This window comes from Crocuta crocuta, unplaced genomic scaffold (assembly GCF_008692635.1).
Source record: "Crocuta crocuta isolate KB4526 unplaced genomic scaffold, BGI_CrCroc_1.0 scaffold30, whole genome shotgun sequence".
Taxonomy (NCBI): domain Eukaryota; kingdom Metazoa; phylum Chordata; class Mammalia; order Carnivora; family Hyaenidae; genus Crocuta; species Crocuta crocuta.
The window spans coordinates 12,575,634-12,595,315 of record NW_027528345.1 but is presented as its reverse complement, the minus strand read 5'-3'; the positions used below and the strand labels follow the sequence as shown (position 1 = coordinate 12,595,315).

At 49.1% G+C, this 19,682-nt stretch overlaps 2 protein-coding genes across 3 annotated transcripts in view; both read left to right on the top strand.

The window, feature by feature from the left end:
* The first annotated feature begins 894 nt into the window (after positions 1 to 894).
* LOC144222787 (keratin, type II cytoskeletal 73) lies at positions 895 to 12,532 on the top strand. Its single transcript, XM_077753452.1, has 9 exons — positions 895 to 1,341; positions 2,784 to 2,998; positions 3,789 to 3,849; positions 4,486 to 4,581; positions 6,501 to 6,665; positions 9,116 to 9,241; positions 9,634 to 9,854; positions 11,332 to 11,366; positions 12,156 to 12,532. The coding sequence occupies exons 1-9, from the start codon at positions 895 to 897 to the stop codon at positions 12,410 to 12,412; spliced, it is 1,623 nt and encodes a 540-aa protein (XP_077609578.1). The 3' UTR covers positions 12,413 to 12,532.
* A 7,076-nt stretch (positions 12,533 to 19,608) lies between these two features.
* KRT72 (keratin 72) overlaps positions 19,609 to 19,682 on the top strand; it is an 11,997-nt gene continuing 11,923 nt past the window's right edge. For both annotated transcript variants that reach the window (XM_077753454.1, XM_077753453.1), the window contains exon 1: positions 19,609 to 19,682. This exon is cut by the window's right edge and continues 208 nt beyond it. In XM_077753454.1, the coding sequence (XP_077609580.1) occupies positions 19,609 to 19,682 (74 nt within the window).

Below are 19,682 nucleotides of genomic sequence, written 5' to 3'. Positions count from 1 at the left end.
TGAGGGCCTTCATTTTGTTGGGTGTTTGCATCATCTGGGATTCATATAAAGAAAGGGCTCATGAAATGTTTGTTATCCTCAGTTCTCTGAGCCTTGGTTTTCCCACTTGTGAAATGTGGATTACCATACTCTTCCCCAAGCTGACTGAGTGAATTCAGTGAGCTTCAGTGTGCAAGGAGCTTTTTTAATTCTGTAAAGTGCTATACTAGTGTTGGCTATGGTGAATGGTAGCCATGCCATTATCTCAAGGTCAAGGGTGGGATGGTGGGAGAGCACAGCAACAGAGAAGTTGGTTTGTGTAGGGAAGCCTGACTGCACAGAGGAGTGGAAGACCTGCCTGAAAGAGCACAGCAGAAGCCCTGGATTCCTAGTGGACCAGCCTTGAGAACTGTCTCCAGGAGCCCTGGGAAGCCAGGCCACAGAGCCTTTTCTTAACCACACAAAAGCAGCTCAGCCAGGGTCCCTGATCTGATGCCGGTTGAGTTGTGAGATCTCTCACAGATGACACTGTCAATTAAAGGTCTTCCTCTGCACCCCTGCAATCCAGCCTCCCCATCTCTGGGAAAGGACAATGGAGGCTGTGACAAATCTCCCAGCCAAGGTCTTTCTGGGGATAATTTGGTCAGGCTAATTATCCCATGTTAATTAGATAAGACTCAAATTACATGAGCAAGCCTTGCAAGCCCAGCACTTTGGGGATTTTCAAGTTACTTACCTGGTGTCTCTGATTTTGCTGGGAGAAAATGATTCTTTGCTCCCAGGCAAACTAAACCCACAAATTAGGGCAGTGGCTCCCTCCTGAGCCTTATAAAGGGGGAGCCCAAGATTGTAGGCTGGTGAATTGCATCTCAGCTAAGGTTTAGTGTGTTAGTCCATCTCTCTGGCCTCCCCAGCATGAATCGCCAGTTCACCTACAAGTCGGGAGCCGCCACCAAGGGGGGCTTCAGCGGCTGCTCGGCAGTGCTCTCAGGGGGCAGCTCATCCTGCTACCGGGCAGGGGGCAAAGGGCTCAGTGGGGGCTTCGGAAGCCGGAGCCTCTACAGCCTTGGGGGCACCCGGAGCATCTCCCTCAACATGGCCAGCAGCAATGGGCGGTCCGGGGGCTATGGGTTTGGTCAAAGCCGGGCCAGTGGCTTTGCCAGCAGTATGTTTGGCAGTGTGGCCCTCGGGCCTGCGTGTTCGACTGTGTGCCCTCCAGGGGGCATCCACCAGGTCACCATCAACAAGAACCTCCTGGCCCCCCTCAACGTGGAGCTGGACCCTGAGATCCAGAAAGTGCGCAGTCAAGAACGGGAGCAGATCAAGGCTCTGAACAACAAGTTCGCCTCCTTCATCGACAAGGTGGGCCTTTTGGAACAAGCCAAGCATAGATCCTCTTCCTTCTTCTACCTTTGCTGCCCTCAGGGGGCTTCCTGTCTGAGACAGACACCTCCCCAAGATGCAGACACATCAAGAACAGGGTAGGGAAGAACTGGACAAACCCAGACATCAGGACTGAGGGTGGGAGTGGTCCGAGAAGGGGCAGGAGGAGGCAGGAGCTTGGTTTGGGAACGTTTCCAAGAGGCAGGGGAAGTAGCCTCTGAGTTGAGAAGTAGGAGAATGACAGTTTATGAAACTAGGAAGCCAGACAAAGAAGAGGCCCATCACAGCCAAAGATTTCTATAAAGCTGTGAGACCCAATCTCTCCTCTCATGGGACCCAGACCAGCTCAGATTCTGGTTGAAGGATGGACTCATAGATTATAATACACCCAACCTATGAGGTGAGACATATGGGGAGGAGTGATGCACTAGAGCAGTGGTCCTCAACAGTGCTCACCGAACCAACAGCGTCAGCTACCTGTAGAAATGCACATTCTCAGGCCCCGCCTCCTATCTATTAAATCACAAGCAGTGGGGCCCAGGAGCCCCCAGGTAATGCTGATGCCCACTTGAGTTCAAGAACCCCTGAGGAAAAAAGGGGTAGCAGGGCCTTGAGAATTAGAGACTTCCTGAGCACAGGGGAGCAGGGGAAGCTCTCCAGGGGGGGCAATGAGTAGGGTGGCAAAGCATGAATAGGGGTTCACTGGATGGAGGTGGGGAAAAGAAACCTAGAGAGAGGAAGGAGCCCCATGTAGCATGGTAGGATTCATCCGGAGAATGGGGGAGAACTTGGTTTTGTGTGAGTATCAGGTGAGTGGTAGAGGAGGCAGGGGGTGGGCACATGGTGAAGAGCACAAGGAGAAATTTGGACTGGACTCTGCAGGTGATGTGGAACCACCAGAGCATTATGAGCAAGGGAATGGTATGGTATTTGTAGGCTACAGCTTGAGAATGCTTGTTCTTCCCCTAGAGAAATGCTCAAAGCGACATAGGAGGGCCCAAGATCCCCAATCAGCTGAGTGCCTCCCTCCTCCGTGATGGTGGAGACAGAGAGCAGGCAGAGCACAGGCCAGACCACCAGGCCCTGAGCAGAGATGCCCAAGAGTGTGAAGGCCAGTACGAGGCCAGCTTACATGTCTCAGGACTTGGCTGCCTGTGGACACTGGTCCATTGCAGATTTAGACAGGTATTATAGTGGTAAATGAAGATGATAAGGCCCCGCCCTATATTAGGGGTTTCCCCTAACAAAGAGAACCTCAGTCAGACAAAGGGCCCTGGATGGGGAGGGGTGTGAGGGACCTTTTCTGAGTCCTGAGGCTTATGCTTTAAGTGAATGTAGCATAGGACAACACAGCCACTGTCCAGGAAAGGAAACCTCACAGCCCTCCCTATTGACAGAGTCTCTGTTGATTTTGGCCCCAGGTGCGGTTCCTGGAGCAGCAGAACCAGGTGCTGGAGACCAAGTGGGAGCTGCTGCAGCAGCTGGACCTGAACAACTGCAAGAACAACCTGGAGCCCATCCTCGAGGGCTACATCAGCAACCTGCGGAAGCAGCTGGAGACGCTGTCCGGGGACAGGGTGAGGCTGGACTCGGAGCTGCGGAGCATGCGGAACGTGGTGGAGGACTACAAGAAGAGGTGAGCGCAGCCCCACAACCAGGCTGACCGACCTGCCAGAGCTGGGCTTTCCCAGCAGGCACTGGGACACATGCTCGGGGACATTGAGCTTGGGTGACAGTGGACCATCCTGAGTTCCCTTGCCTCGGCAAGATGAGGGCCCTCTCTGGGTGAATGGACAGTCTGGACAGTGGGTAGTCAGCCTCTCAGGCTGTGGCAGTGCTGTCCTGGCAAGTGGCCACCTCCATGGCACACTCCCTCCTGCTCCCCACTTGAGAGAGCCTCTCAGCTCCTAAGCTCCCTCAAAGGTCTCCCAAGTTCCCAGAAAACACCCCTCCCCCAAACCAGCAAGTCAGGGAGTTGGAGTTTCTCTCATTTTATTTAGGTCCTAGACTTTCGGGCCATGCTCTTTTTCCTGTCTGGGGGGATAGTTCTAGGTTCCTTAAGACTCATGCTTTGGGATGGGGTAAAGTTACTAGCAAGGGTGTCAGGCAGCTGGAGTGATGCAAGAGTCATGGCTAAAAGGGGTAGCAGCATGTTCCTGTGATTTGGACACTGAATGGGAGGAGGAAGAACCTAGTTACTCCCCAGGCACCAGGGAGAAACCAGACCCAAAACTATCCTGTCCCCTGGCCAGAGTCACTTTCAAACCCTGTCTGAAAGTTCTGGCCAAGTAGTCTTAGTGAGTTGGACAGATTTGCAAAGACGTAGAATAATACCTGCTAAAAGATACATAGAGTGGGCACCTCTTTTCTGCTTTCGTGATGAGAACACACACACATACCTTGCTCATGAGATGCTTTTCCTATAGGTATGAGGAAGAAATTAACAAGCGCACAACTGCTGAGAATGAATTTGTGGTGCTTAAGAAGGTGAGGAGGAGGTGCATATGCCTGTCACCTGGGCGGTAGAGTGTGGAGGGTGGGAGAGGTAGCAGATAGGAGACTGAGGTCTGTGCTCCTTGTAGAATGACCAGGACCTAAAGTGCCAGAAGAAGATGGAAGGATGTGTTGCTTGGAACATCTTGGGACACCTTGATATTTACTTAGAATACATTGCCTTGTCAGCTCTTTATATTTGGTGTGAGTGGGTAGGAGCCCAGATGTAGATAGCCCATGCCCAGGTCATGTCCACTTTGGCTTGGGGAACAGGATGTGCTTTGCAAAGGGCTCCAGGCTTACCTGCCAGCTCTGCCTGTCTCTGACAAAGCTCTGTGTCTGCCCTGGGCTCTGACTGCTGAATGACCCCCTATGGGAGATAGCCCTCCCTCCTGTACTCTCTCTTTGAGAAATAGAGGGAAAAACAAGATTCCATTTTGGATGGAGTCACAGAGGAGTTCCAGAGGCTCTCAGTGAGTCTCGGGTGGAAGTTATGTTCTCGCCCCTGAGTCTTCACTCCATTCCCTGGGGGCAGCTTGTCTCAGTGTTGGTGCTTGGATGTCAGTTCCCGGGAGAACCCTTGTCTGGGCTTGAAGAGGGCAATATCAAGGGGTCTCTGGGTTCCTTTAGGATGTGGATGCGGCTTACATGAGCAAGGTGGACCTGCAAGCCAAGGTGGATGCCCTGGATGGAGAAATCAAGTTCTTCAAATGTCTGTACGAAGGGGTAAGACTCCATCCCCCAGCCCCATCCCTAACCCTGTCTCCTGAAAGGACAGACATGTGAATGAGTGGTTACTCATTCCTTAGTAACTTTAAGAGCCCAGGAGATGCCCAGGGAGTGTAGATCAAAGGAAAGAGTGACATCTATCCTGCTGCCTCCAAACTGATGTGTACCATCAGTCCAAGCCTGGGATGCCCAGTCACGGTCTCACTTCTTTGAGGAAGCCATGGGTCCTTGATACACTGGTGTTCAGCCAAGGATATTCTCATTTCTGCCTGTCTTCTCTCTGCCACTTGGAGTGTCTCCCTGGGTCTTGAGCAGGAATCTCCAGGGATGAATGTGGGGAGTCCTCACACCCTTTCTACTACCTCTGATCATCTGGCTTAAAGCCTGAGCCTGTTGGCCAAGCATATGTGGGCTCCTGTGTCCTTAGGGCCTCTTGTGTGGTGGCCAGGCTATTTCCCCTCTATATTCTTTACTCCTTGCTGGGAGCCGCACCAGTCTCTCTGGATGGCAGTCACAGCAAGGAAATGGCAGTGTTTGCACAGCTCCTGCCATGAGAAATGAAAACTGGTATCTCTTTCTGCTACTACTGGCTCATGTTGGAAATAAGCCTGCTGGTATTGACCAGGCCTCACAATATTCCATATCAGACTGATATTCTGAACACAGATACCTCATAAGGAAAAGCATATTCCTGCCTTTACAAAAGAGATTTTAGATGAAAGCTCTGTGGATGATTGTCAAAAGGCTCTTCCTATGGGCCTTGCAGATCCAAGACTTAGATAATAAAGGGGGTTAAGAACACAAGAGTTACAATTGAGCCTGGCCCTGAGACAAAGAGCCTAATTTAGAGTTAAGGAACAGATAAGGGTAGAACTGAAGTTAATACTTACACCTTTTCTAACTGGTGATGTATGGCAGTCCCTTCCCCAAGGCCTACTTTCTGCAAACACCCTCCCTTACAAGGGTGGCTGGGATGAAGATAGGTAAGAGTAGCTAAGACATAACCCAAAAACAAAGGCTGACACATTTAGGGCCTCCATGGTGTTTACACATTCAGCATCAAGTCAAAAAGGTTTCCACAAACAACTTCTTAACCAGTTTATTTTTTATTTTTTTGAAATCTTCCATATTAATTTATTTTANAGGAACTTCCACACTGTTTTCCAGAGGGGCTGTACCAGTTTACATTCCCACCAACAGTGTAGGAGGGTGCCCACTTCTTAACCAGTTTAAAAACATTTGTCCTCTTGTGAGCCAGACAGAATGACTCTTAGCCCATCTATACGCTTAACCTTTGACCTAACCTTAGCATTATTAACTTAGAAAAAATATGTATCCTGTCTTTTACTAAGAATACCCTGTTATCAGATTTACTTAACCTCACTATAATTGGAATAGTTCTGCAAGGATATTTCTATAAAACCTGCTTCTGTACACTTTCCAAAACATCTTATCACAAAGAGTTATCCATTGTAAAAATTACTCTTTATGATGTCATGCTATCGTTTGACCTATAAATAAAGACACCACAACCAACAGGACAGAGATGGCTGCCTGGTGATCAGAAAGAATCTCGGGGCTCTCTCTCTCTCTCTCACCAACACCGTCCATCCTTCAGGGACCCCTGGACCTGCTGGAGCCAGCATCCGGCAACTCCTGACCTGTCTCAAGTGACAGATAGATGTTTTCTATGTGTTTTCTATCTGTTCAGGCTGTTTTCTTCCTGGGATATTTCCAATTCATTCATCAGTTTTCAGATGTGGTATTGAAACATCTGGGCTGGGGGACTTTGGGGAATACAGCTTGTTTATACTTGGCGGGGGAAAGTCTAGGGGCTCTCCTGCTATGAAAGGGTCATCACCTTGGCCTTCCTCCATCCACAAATGGCATTTCATGCTTCCTTCTTTCCCATGTAGGAGGTTGCTCAGATCCAGTCCCACATCAGTGACACATCTGTCATCCTGTCCATGGACAACAACCGCAGCCTGGACCTGGATAGCATCATCACAGAGGTCCGTGCCCAGTATGAGGAGATCGCCCTGAAGAGCAAGGCAGAGGCTGAGGCGCTGTACCAGACCAAGGTGGGCTGAACACTTCCTCAGAGTCCATGGCTCACCACGGCCCACATATTTTTTGGGAGCAAAGTGCTGTCCTGGGTTCTGGGGTATACCCAAAGGGAGGAGAAGATAAGACTGTGGCAACCATTGACAGACACCCAGAGCTGAGTGCAAATGAATATGGTACAGAGTCCTTGATGCTGGGGTGACAGAGGTTAGGGGACCAGGTGGGATAGGTCAGAACTGACTTCCTGATGGCTGAAGGGTTTGAACTGAGGGGAGGAAACACGGGTAGTTAGCATCTCAACTCCTTCATTAATTACAATAAATTAGGGGGTCTCTTGAATGTGATCTGAGATCAGGTAATCCCTACCTTTCATTCAAGCCCAATTACAAGGATAAAGGGGGAGTATGATCTTAACTCCTCTAATGGGTCATGGGTGGGTAAATGATTCTTTAGATAATTTGGTTTCTCAGGTCAGATGGCAATTTCCTAATTGTTCCTTGCTGTTTATCAGGTTCTTTCTCAGGGGAAATTCACACACTTGAGACCTTATCTTGTCTCTCCCTCTGCCTCCTTGCTATCATAGGGACAGAAAGATGTGGTCAGCAGGGGTGGGAGGAAAGGAGGGAGGTCCAAGCAACACAGGCCAGGGCTGCTTGATAAATGCTCAAACCCAAGTCTCCAGTTCCCGAGTTCCTCCATGTGACTGCTGCAAGCCAGTGTCAGTGACGGCCATGTGGCCCAGGTACTCTGGATTGTCAGTGGCCAGTGCTTAACCCCAGGCTCCTTACAGAAGAATTAGGCAAGTATACACAGAAGTGAGTTTTGGATCCTTTGCTGTATAGGGGTTATCCATACCTGCAAGTCTCTAATTGGAGGTAAGCACTTACTGACCAAAGTTTCATTAGTGTAGTTCTAGCAACAGAATTAGAAGGTCTTTCAAAGATGAAGACGGAAGGGATCAGGGCATTTGAGTAATTTGCCATGGTCACTTATCTAGAAAGTAACAAAGCTGGATTTGAATCTAGATGATTGACTACCAATTCCACAGTGTTCAGACAAAAAATTAGGACATGACTCTGTTAAGAGGAATTTATAGTGAAAGCTTGGGGTGGGCAGGGAGCAGAGTGGAGAAGGATACTTACCTGTTTGAGTCAGAAGGAGACTGTTTGGTGTCAGAACTGAGGAAATTAGTGTCTCCTTTCCTGTTGGTTTGTAGGGAGGACCATCCTCTTCACATAGCCTTGCAGAGAAGCAGGGAAGTCCTGCCCCAGTGTTTATCATCCCAAGATCAGTACCAAAGATAAAACACAGGAACATAGTGAGAAGCCTTTCTGTCTTCCAGGGAAACTGATGTTTTTAAGAGGAATCATAACTCTATGGCCTTGTTAGGGTCAGATATGACAACGAACAAGGCCAACCACCAGTTACACAGAGAGAAGCAGTGCACAGCCACCAGAGTTCTGAGTGTCACACGTTTCCAAGTTTCTCATAAGCCAGATTCTGGAGTAGAACTAAAATACTCTTCTGTTGACTGTTCAATGGATGACATCAAGGCAGGAGTGTAGATGACCTCAAATTCATGGCTAGTGGTGTTGGACTAGCAGAATCTACAACTACTACCACCATCGGACAGACAGACAACAGGCAGGCAGACAGACAGACAGACAGACAAACAGACACACACACACACACACACACACACACACACACACACACACACAATGTTCCTCCATGTCCAGAAACAGTTCCAGTAGCCCAGGGCCCAGCTGAGCTATGAAGGGGAAGTCACAGAGGATACAGGTCCCTGTCATCCAGTCATGCTAAGTCTGATGGGGAAGACACAGAAAGGTGTGCTTTAAGTACAGTATGGTAAGATCTATGGACTGGAGTGGTAGGGAGTACCCAGAAGTACACCCAATCAAGGAAGATCAAGGAAGACCTTCTGGAGGAAGCAACTGTGCTTTGGATAAGTTGGAACTAGCTAGGGAAAAAGGGAAATGGATGAGGAAGTGTTTCCCAGGCAGAGGCAGAGACTGGAGAGCACAGGGACATTTAGGGAACAGTTCAGCACAGGTGTAGCAGCAGGTAGATGATGGGCAGGGGTAGTGAAAGGTAAGTCTGGAGAGACTGGTGGATGTAAATCTCAAAGCACCTTGATGCCATGCTCATGGTTTGAATTTGACCTTGACTTTGAAGGGCTATCAGTAGAAGAGTGTCATAGTTGGAGTCGTGTGTTATAAAGTTGCAGTGTGGAAAACAAAACGCTTTCAACAGTCTTTGTGGCCAAATGTAACCTTCAGTGAGATAACTGTGCTTAAGGCAAACAAATAAATCCCATGAACAGATAGATGTTTGAGTGGGAGGCTGTTGACAGGCCTGGTGAAGTTGGGGACCCCTACCCACCTCCGTCACATTCTGAAGGCAAAGGCATAGTCTGCCAGGCTGACTTTGCCCTCTGGCTCTCTAGTTCCAGGAGCTCCAGCTAGTAGCCGGCCGGCATGGGGATGACCTCAAACACACCAAGAACGAGATCTCCGAACTGACTCGGCTTATCCAAAGGCTGCGCTCAGAGATCGAGAGTGTGAAGAAGCAGGTGAAAAGGCTTTGGGGGTTCCCGGCTCACTCTCAAGGGAGGCGTGAACCGTCTGTCACACATCCTCTCCCAGGCCCCTCTCTCACTCTTCATCCTTCATCTCAGAACCCACTTTCTTAAATGGAGCCCTGGTCTCATCCTCCACACTTACCTCCCATCTGAAGTCTGGAATGATTGCAAGGGCCTTTTCAGAAAGCCAAGTGGCTGAGAGTAAAAATCCTCCCTGACCCAGTTGATGGGACTCTATCACCATGGATGTGGCTTTGCTGTAGGAATTGGGACCAGGCAAAGGAGGGTCTGACCACAGTGAACACATTGGGGATGAGAGGTGAAGTGAGGCTCAGAGTGCCTGCCCTAGAATTCAGGGAAAAATGCTACCTCCTGCCCCGCAGTGCTCTAACCTGGAGACGGCCATCGCCGATGCCGAGCAGCGGGGTGATTGCGCCCTGAAGGACGCCCGGGCCAAGCTGGACGAGCTGGAGGCCGCCCTGCACCAGGCCAAGGAGGAGCTGGCCCGAATGCTGCGGGAGTACCAGGAGCTCATGAGCACGAAGCTGGCCCTGGACGTGGAGATCGCCACCTACCGCAAGCTGCTGGAGGGCGAAGAGTGCAGGTGGGTGGTGGGAGGGGTCTTAGAGTGTTAGAGCTGGAAGAACTTTTGGACTTTTCTGACTCAGTGTCTCAGAGTGTGGGAGAGGTTGCTGGGGTGGCTGGAGATGCTTTTCAGGTCCTGACAAACATAGCTTTTAAACAGAATCTGGTCAGTTACTGAGACAGCGATCGCCTTTACAGTTTTCTTGTGATTCTCCAGACCATGATAGGGAGAAAATCTCAAGGTGGTGCTGTTGTGTCTTTAACCCTGCTCTGACCCTTGCAAATATCCCTGTAAGTAAAGAGACACGAGATCCCAGGTTCAGAGCCTCTAGCAGACAGCAAATTCTTTTTTTTTTTTTAATTTTTTTAATGTTTTTTTAAGTTTATTTCTAGGAGAGAGAGAGAGAGAGAGAGAGACAGTGTGAGCAGGGGAGGGTCAGAGAGAGAGGGAGTCACAGACTGAAACAGGCTCCAGGCTCTGAGCTGGCAGTCAGCACAGAGCCCGACGCAGGGCTCCAATCCATGAACCGCAAGATCATGACCTAAGCAAAAGTCGGACGCTTAACACTAAGCCACCCAGGCGCCCCCAGACAGCAAATTCTTAAGTTGCTTTATTTACATCATATTTATTTTTACTGTAACTATTTTTTTTATCCTTTTTGGTCAGGTAGTGTTGGTTTTCTATTTACCCTGGTGAAAGAAAACTTCTTTAATTTTTTTCTAAGTTTATTTATTTTGAGAGAGAGAGAGAGAGAGAGAGCGAGAGCATGTGAGTGGGATAGGGGCAGAGAGAGAGAGGGAGAGAGAACCCAAAGCAAGCTCTGCACTGTGAGCACAGAGCCTGATGTGGGGTTCCATCTCACAAAACCATGAGATGATGACCTGAGCTGAAGCCAAAAGTTGGACGCTTAACAGACCAAGCCACCTAGGAGCCCCATAAAACTTCTTTTTAAGAGAAATGCATTTTTTGGTATAAAAGGCAAAGTCCATGAAAGATACTAAATATATAACAGTGTCAGTTGTACAGGGTCATAGCCAGTCAGAAGGGTGGTACATGAAACACTGACATGTGAAAAGCTTGTTCTAGTCGAGCATCATTGTAGTGCTGAGACTCACAGAGGAGAAGTTAGTGGGCCTAAAATCAGACGGTTAGTTCCTTAGTGGCACCTTCTGATGCAGATATTTCCACATGTGTATTTATTCAGGCAGTAGAAGAAATGGGATAAAGAGCAACCCAGAGGAGGGGCCCTGAGAGGTGTTGTTGTTATTGGGGGCCCCAAGTTTGCAGGTTGGCACGTGTCTGACGTGGGAAGGGTAGACTGTGTCGGGGTGGCGGGGAGGTGCAAAGCATAGAGACATGCAAGTGCACTGACGCCATCTGGCCGGCTGAGGGGCTCGTGGAGGCGGGGCTCGTGTGGCTGAGGATTTCAAGCTGCGGTATGGGGAACTTGGGTTCCAAGCATTGGCGATTCACCTACGCTTTTCCCTCTGCACAGGATGTCTGGAGAGTACACCAACTCTGTGAGCATTTGTGAGTATTCCATGCCTCTGAGGGAATATTTGTAGCCTGTTAATGAGCACAGAGTAAATGGGTGCCAGCCACCAGGCCCCCATGGAGCATCCTGGGCTCTGACTGGTAGGTCACCTGGTCACAGCCTCCTTCCTTGCTGAGACCTGTCCTCTCTTCCTCGGTGGAGTTCCCACTGCCAGCCTCCCATCACATTCTGATCCCTCACATTTCCTATGTCCCCAGAGATCTCACCTATGCTGGGACAAAGCTCTCAGCCCACCCTTTTCTGCCTCCCCCCACCCCCACCCCAGTTTCCTGTGTGATGGAAGCTGTGAGCAGGAAAAGCCCACCTCCTGAGACCAGAGAGCAGAGACCGGTGCTCTGCACACTGCGCCACCAGTGTGAGTGCAGGCTCCACAGCGGTCAGCTCGGTTTCCTTCTAAGACAGGCCAGCAAAACCTTCCCTAAATCAAGCAGTCAGGGAATTCTTTGAAAAAAATGAAGAGTGTGTTCTCAAGTTAAATGCAAGCCCTACTGGCTTATGTGATGCTTTAGGGGAAGCTCTTGCTATTCCTCTTTGTTCAAAGAAGGAGAAGGTGCCCGATTTGGGGGTCCTGTAGGATCTGGGCTGTTTTTCCAGTGCTTGAGCTGCTCAGGAGTTGAGGATATATCATTAGAGTCCACAGTTGATGTGAAGGGTTTGTTAAGAGGGAGACATTTAAGCTAACTGTGGGTGGGAGATTGGAGGGGACTTGGTGTCACCCCTCTCCTAGGACATACACTTATCGCTCCTCCCTCCACCCCCCACAGCGGTCATCAGCAGCACCTCGGCCGGGACCACGGGCACAGGAGCGGGCTTTGGTTTCAGCGGTTCCGGCGCCTTCGGTTTCCGGCCCAGCTCTGTCTCGGGGGGCTACGGCATGCTGTCGGGGGGCTGTGTCACTGGCAGTGGGAACTTCGGCCCCCGCGGGGAGACCAAAACCAGGCTGGGCAGCGCAAATGAATTCAAGGACCCCCAGGGGAAGACCTCAGCTCTGAGCTCCCCCACCAAGAAAACCACAAGATAAAGTGAAGATGCATTTCCCCATCGACCGACTGACCCTGCTTTCCTCTGGACTCCCTTCTCCAGGAAACTCCTGCGTCACATTTATTGTCGTCTCCTTCTTGCTTCTCCTTGCCGCTGACTTTTCCTCTCTTCCACCTCCTGCCTTGTTCTTCCTTCCTCTAGAATCTGGAGTCTAGCCCTTCCTTCTGCCTCCATCCTGAGAGACCCCCTAACTCAGCCTCCCCTTCCGGAAGCCAATGATGAAGACCCAAATCTTTCCCTAGCCTGCATGCCTCCCTGCAGAGGAAGGTCTCTCTCAGCAGTCACCCCCTTCACGGGAGTTATTTGGCTACATGCTGCATGGGTTCATGGGATTACAAGGCCACCGATGGACCCACAGAGCCTGTCTCCTGTTACATCAACACCCACTCAGGTCCCACACCAAGTAATGGGCTCTATCTTGCATGGCCCCTGCATGTATATAGAGCTGGGAGTAGCCCTGGAGATGAGTCTTATCAACAAAGGGATTTGTGCCCTCAATATGTGAGTTCCTGTCCTTGTTCAGGTCTTACCTTTCTGTTTCTGCATTTCACCAATAAAATTAATAAAATTCATGCAGGACCAGGCTGCTTCTGTCTCCTAAGGGAATCCTCATTTCAGACCACATATTTGCTATATGTGGAGGTAAATGACCTGAAACCCGGGGCATGGAGCTCTGGTGCATAGCACCCCAAAGTATCTTTTATTTTAAAAAAAATTTCTTTAGCATTTATTTACTTATGAGAGATAGGGAGTGAGCAGGGGAAGGGAAGAGAGAGAGCGAGACACAGAATCCAAAGCCGGTTCCAGTCTCTGAGCTGGCTGTCAGCACAGAGCCCAATGCGGGGCTTGAACTCATGAACCAAGAGATCATGACCAGAGCCGAAGTCAGATGCTTAACCGACTGAGCCAGCCAGGCACCCCACAAAGTATCTTTTAATCTGCGAGAAAGATCCTTGCGCCTACCACAGGATCCCACTGGATTTTGTGATATTCCCTAGTCATCTATGACCCCTTCCCCAGCAACCACGCCTTCGAGTCACGTTTTTCTCAGGCCAGTATTCCAGTGCACGGGCAATCTTTAAAAACATGCAGATTGTCAGCAGGGGGAGAGAGGCGACACTTGCTTGTCTTGTGGCAGGATTTAAAATTGGTCAAGAGACAGCAGAAAGCCAGTTCTGGGAAGCCTGGGGCTTGAGTTATGGCTGTTCCCTGTTCTCTGGGAAAAGGCTGAAGTAGAATCTCGTTAAAAATTTTTTTTCAATGTTTGTTTATTTTTGAGAGACAGATAGAGTGCAAGGGAAGGAGAGGCAGAGAGGGAGGCACAGAATCTGAAGCAGGCTCCAGGCTCTGAGCTGTCAGCACAGAGCCTGATGCAGGGCTTTAACTCACAATCATGACCTGAGCAGAAGTTGGATGCTTAACCGACTGAGCTGCCCACGTGTCCCTACAAGCAGATTCTCTTCAAAGCAATGAGCTATGTTCCCTTGGTCTTTGGTGAAGTGAATGCCTATGTGTAGAAGCCCGTGCCATCTCTGTTACACACACTGCTCAGCTTCCAAAACACCCTTGTGCTGAGAGACTTCTGCTGGGTTCCCAGGCCGTGATGATGCTGACAGGATGCAAAGAGCCAGTAAGAGGCTAGCGTTCATTCAGGCTGCGACTCACAGGTACATCTGAACAGGGTCACTGCAGGTTCAGAGAACCCTAGAGTTCAAGTCCATGGCTTTGAATTCAGATTCAGACTCTGCAACTGACTCGGGATTACGAGTAAAGCTCTCAAGACTTTTGAGCCTCGTTCCTTTAGCTACAAAATAGGCAGACCAGTCACCCCTGGATTATTGTTAAGCCAAAATGAGGCAATGTAAATGTGTCTTATGCAATTCCTGGTACAAAGTTCGTACTTAATAAATGTCAGTGGAAACAGAATCTTGTCCTCAATTTTCTTTGCTCAAAAACTTGACTAAATCTTCTCACTGAAAAGAGGTGTTTAGTGGTGGCAAAGCAATTTATAAGCTCCAAACTTTAAAGAGACCATCTCAGGGGGTGCCTAGGTGGCTCAGTCAGTTAAGCTTCTGGCTTTAGCCCAGGTAATGCTCTCATGGCTCGTGAGTTCGAGCCCCGTGTCAGGCACTGTGCTGACAGCTCAGAGCCTGTAGCCTGCTTCGGATTCTGTGTCTCCTCTCTCTCTACCCCTCCCCAGCTTGCACTCTGTCTCTCTCTGTCTCTCAAAATATAAATAAACACTAAAAAAAGAGACCATGTCATAAACTATCTGCTAATTTATTTATTGCCCAAAGGAGAATCAGCTGGCAGGATAATTAGTCTCAGGGAATACACTCTTGGGGCCAGTAAAGAACTTGTAATCAGTTCGATGGATATTTCTTGAGTATCTTGCATGTACCTGGCACATAGTTAGGGTTGGGGATATAGTGATATGCAAACCTGGTCCCTGCCCTTGATGGTGACATAATGGTAATAAATGTAACTGTAACACAGTGGGATAATGGTTTCAAGACAAGATACAGAGACAGCACAGAGGAGAGTGAGGAGCTCCAGGGAGGTCAGAGAAGGCCACCAGAGGAGTAACAGCAGGTGGAGAGGGAGGGGGCACCGGCCCTGGGGGCTGGGGAGGGCGGCACTAGCCGCCTCAGAGAGGCCCTCTCAATCTGCCGCAGAGCTGGGATTTTACACCATAGTGCTCATGGGAGAAGCTAACACCTTGAGTGTCAGACGGACCCAGGTTTGAGTCCCCCTCTGCCACTCACTATGTGACTTAGGCAAAATACTTCTGCTCCATGAGTCTTAGTGTCTTTATCGGTATAAAGAAGTTAATAATAGAAGTTCCTGGGGCGCCTGGGTGGCTCAGTCGGTTAAGCGTCTGGCTTCGGCTCAGGTCATGATCTCACAGTTCGCGGGTTCGAGCCCCACGTTGGGCTCTGTGCTGACAGCTCGCTCAGAGCCTGGAGCCTCTCTTCTGATTCTGTGTTCTCTCTCTCTGACCCTCCCCTGCTTATGCTGTCTCTCTCTCTCTCAAAAATAAATAAATCGTTAAATATTTAAAAAAAAGAAAGAAAAAAATAGACGTTCCTACATAAAGTTGTCATGAGAATTAAGTTTAATTAAAGAATGCATGAGAACCATTTTACTCAATCTCTGGCACATAGTATGTGTTCAATAAATAGTTGCTATTATATCATTGTTACTACTGTCACTCTTAGCATTACTAGGATAGACTAGTCTTTCAAAAAGCCTGAGATGTGAAGGGCAGAAGGTCTGATAGCAATCAGTGAACTAAAGAGAAAAAGCATTGTCTATTAAGAGATATTTCTATCATCCAACTTCTTTTTTTTTTTTTAATTTTTTTTAAATTTATTTCTAGGAGAGAGAGAGAGATAGCGTGAGCAGGGGAGGGTCAGAGAGAGAGGGAGTCACAGACCGAAACAGGCTCCAGGCCCTGAGCTGGCAGTCAGCACAGAGCCCGACGCGGGGCTCGAACCCACGAACCGCGAGATCATGACCTAAGCGAAAGTTGGACGCTTAACCGACTAAGCCACCCAGGCGCCCCTCTATCATCCAACTTCTATGCTTAGATCAGAATATGAACACCGGCTGCCTCAGTGGACAAACCCTGAGGTCTCAGTGTCTTAACTAAACGCACAGAAGTCCAAGACCGATTTGGGCAACAATCCTACATGGTTCTCGCAGTGGGTGTCCCACAGACCCACCTACAAGGTGCTTCTGTCTTGTAGCCCTGCCACATGGGACATGTGGCCTCAAGGTTACTTACTGGAAAAGGGGAAAAGTGAGATGAAAGACACACATGAGCTGATAACTGTCTCATCCTAGATGTCACTCACATTTAAGTGGCCAACATGGTCCCAAGTCCCAAACGAACTCGAAAGGAGGCTGGGAAATGAGGACGAGAGGGAGGATACTTGGTGAGTATCGGAAGTCTCTGGTACAACCTTCCGGCATTGGTCACCAGCCCGAAAATTCTTTCCCCCTGAGCAGTGCTGGGATGGTGCTGGCCCGTGTGCCCTGTCCAAGCAAATAACTTTCCTTTGACTTTGACAATGTAATGCTGGGCACAGTGCCATAGACCAGATCAGGCCGCACGCTATAGTAATTATATTTAGTTCTCCTTCATGTTTTTGAGGAGATATTGTAAGACTGTTTGGATTTGGGAAATGTAAGTCTATCTAACGGTGAAATAGAGATAACTTGTTCGATGTGTCTTAAAGCATATTCCTTGAAAACGCTGGTTCCTATAAGACAGCTGGCCCCAAAGAGGGCTCTATGGTCAAACAAAGTCTTGGAAACACACACACAGACACACCACATTTTTTTTTTTTTTTTTTAGACAAGAACAGTGCTTTATTTCTGATACTAGAATCAGTCGGCTTCCCTTTCTCCTCTGGTTTTCTTTTTTTAAGTAACTCATCTGTAAAACCATTATATGCTCATATGACAAAATTTTGAAATGTTAAAAAGTAGAAAAAAAGCCACTTCCCAGTCACTGTCTTTGGAAAACACTGAGTTTGGAGCATCATTGGTGCAGCTTTCCTAAGTATAGTGATGTATCTAAAAACGTCTTGTAATATGAAGCCTGCTTAACCTTTTTTTTTTTTTAACCCAACAAAGAATCCATTTCCACACTTTTTTTCTACACGATACCTATGAATCTCCTAAGAACTACTGTTCCCGGGCAAAGGGGAGCCAGTTTAATTGTACCATGCTTGCAGAGCCTTGCTTCGAGGATCTGTCTGTCCGTCCTTTGTTGTTGAGCTCTGGTTTCCAAGGTGATGCTTCTAGCATAGGCTACCAAAGCAGGAGTTGCTCCCACCCAGAACTAATGGCAGAGGTAGTCACCGGAGCCCGAGATGACAGTATGCTGCTTTCAGAGGCAGCTCCAATGCGAAGCCCTCCTCCCAGACCTCAGCTACCTTTTGATCTGCCCACACCCCTATGCATCCCATGCCTTCAAAATGCCACTTTTGTCTCTCCATAATCTGTAAGGAAGGTGAGCCTGGGGCTTCGGGAGGTCCTGATTCATCCTGCCAGTCAGCCCCTCATGGGAAGATAAGAAAAGGTCATCCTGCCTGTTGCCTGACCCCGGGCAGAAGTGGCTTGGTTCCAGATGCACCGGCTCAACTCCTTAGAAAGTTTCCAGAAAAAAAGGACACTTCAAAGGCTCCCTTTGAAAGCTCATCCTATGTAAGTTTCTCCTGTTTCAATACATACTTTTCCTCTCTTCTATTCTCAATGGTCAGAGTTAATAAACCCTCTCTTGCACTTGTGGGGAAAAAACTGGCTACATTTATGGGGCGTAGGAAACAATCTCAAGAAATAATGGAAAGCATAACCTTGAACTTCTTGAAGGGCTTGCTGGTCACCCGGCTTCATTGGCAGTGACCCTCCCCTCTCCAGAGGGAATAGACTGTGATGTTTCCCCTGAGGCAGCATAGAGAGCCCACTGTCTTTTCCACCCAGCACATTCCAGACTCCTCTATCTGTTTATCTGTGGCTGGCGCCGTGTCTATCACTCACGGATGTCCCCAGAGCCTCGTTCCCTGTGGAGTAAAACGCCTTGGCTGTTATTATGCTCTGTGATTGGTTCAGTGGACGCTGTGTCACTCAATTTCCCCCAGGTACCATCTAGCCACCCCACAAGAGCTCTAAGGGGGAGTCCAGTCTCCAGGATATAACTGAGGGCACAGCAATGAGCCTTGTCCTAAGCACCAGTCAGTTTCACAATAATCCTGAATGTACCTGGGGCCAAGGTTAGGAAGGAGCGCCGGTGAGCAGGGGAGGGAAGGGCTAATCCAGAGGGACCTGTTAACCTGATGGTGGAAATGGGACACATACCCAGGACTCAGACAGACTGAGCCATAAGAGTGATGAAGCAGAACCCCACCAGGGTGCCAGAAGAGCACTATGGGAAGGGAGTGTGAGCATGGGAGGGGCAGAAACAGAATCCCAAGCCGACTCAGGCTGTCAGCACAGAGCCAGATATGGGGCTAGAACTCACCACCTGGAAGATCATGACCGGAGCCAAACCTGAGCTGAAGTCGCTGCTTAACCAACCCACTGATGCACCCAGCTACCCCTGGGAGGGGCTGTTTCTAATAGAAGAGAAGAATTAGAGGCAACTTAAGTTGGAAAAATGAAATTGGGATAGATTGGAAAAGTTATTCTGGGAGTTTATTTGGAATGAAGTTCCAGAATCTAGTTCTTAATTTTTCAGATTGGAGGAGGCTTCCTCAGCCTTTCTCGACTTGTTCTTAATAGTCAGTCACATTTTGATCCAGAATCAGAAATGTCAGGGCAGCAAATGTCCATATCAGAGGTTCCTTGGATGGGATGAATGATCCTCTTCTACTATTAAAGTAAAAGAAAAAAAACCCAATCCCATGAAATACCATCTTCCTAAAGCTTTCCTGTGCCATGTCCTCTAGTATCTCCCTCATTTTTATTCCAGAAATGTTTTTGGCTCTGGCCCAAAGTCCCCCTGCCCCCCAGCTATTGTGACCAGAGCCTTAACTCTGTCACTGGGTCTGGTCATCCTCAACAGACAGAGAATTCCTTGCAGATAGGCCAGAAATTTCTACCCTCTGGGACTTCCTTCCAGGAAGTCAGCACTGTCTTTATTCAGAAGCCTGGGGAAAGCAGCAGCCCACAGGCTAGGGATGATTCTCTGGAATATTCCTGACCCTGATCATGTCTTTCCAAGCAGAACCTGCCTGCACATCTGTTCCATTCTACCAGCCCCTCCACCTCTAAAGGGTGTCTCCTCCACCCCCCAGCCAGACCCACTGGAAGCTTCCACCACAGATCTTGACAGCGATAACCCCAGTAATTGGAGGGCAGCAAGTGGAGATAAGGTAGCCAAATTATTATAATGCAGGAGGTGAGTAAAGCAAATGCAGGGTTCAGGGCCATTTTATAGGGGATTCATGGGGAGTTCACTGTGTGTGGGGGGAGACAAATATCTCCGAGAGAGGTGGTAATTTCCTAAACGGAGAACCCGAGAGGCCCCATGTGGCTAATAGGTGTTCCAGACGTACAAATTAGGCTGCCTCCAGCCTCCTATTTAAGGGGCTAGGGGCGAGCCAGGCTGACCGGCGCAGCTGCACCCCTGTCCCGGCTCTCGCACTTGACCGCAGCGGGTCCCGCAGCATGAGCCGCCAGCTGCACCACCGCCCCTCCGGCGAGCGCGCGGGCTTCAGCGGCTGCTCGGCCGTCATCACGGG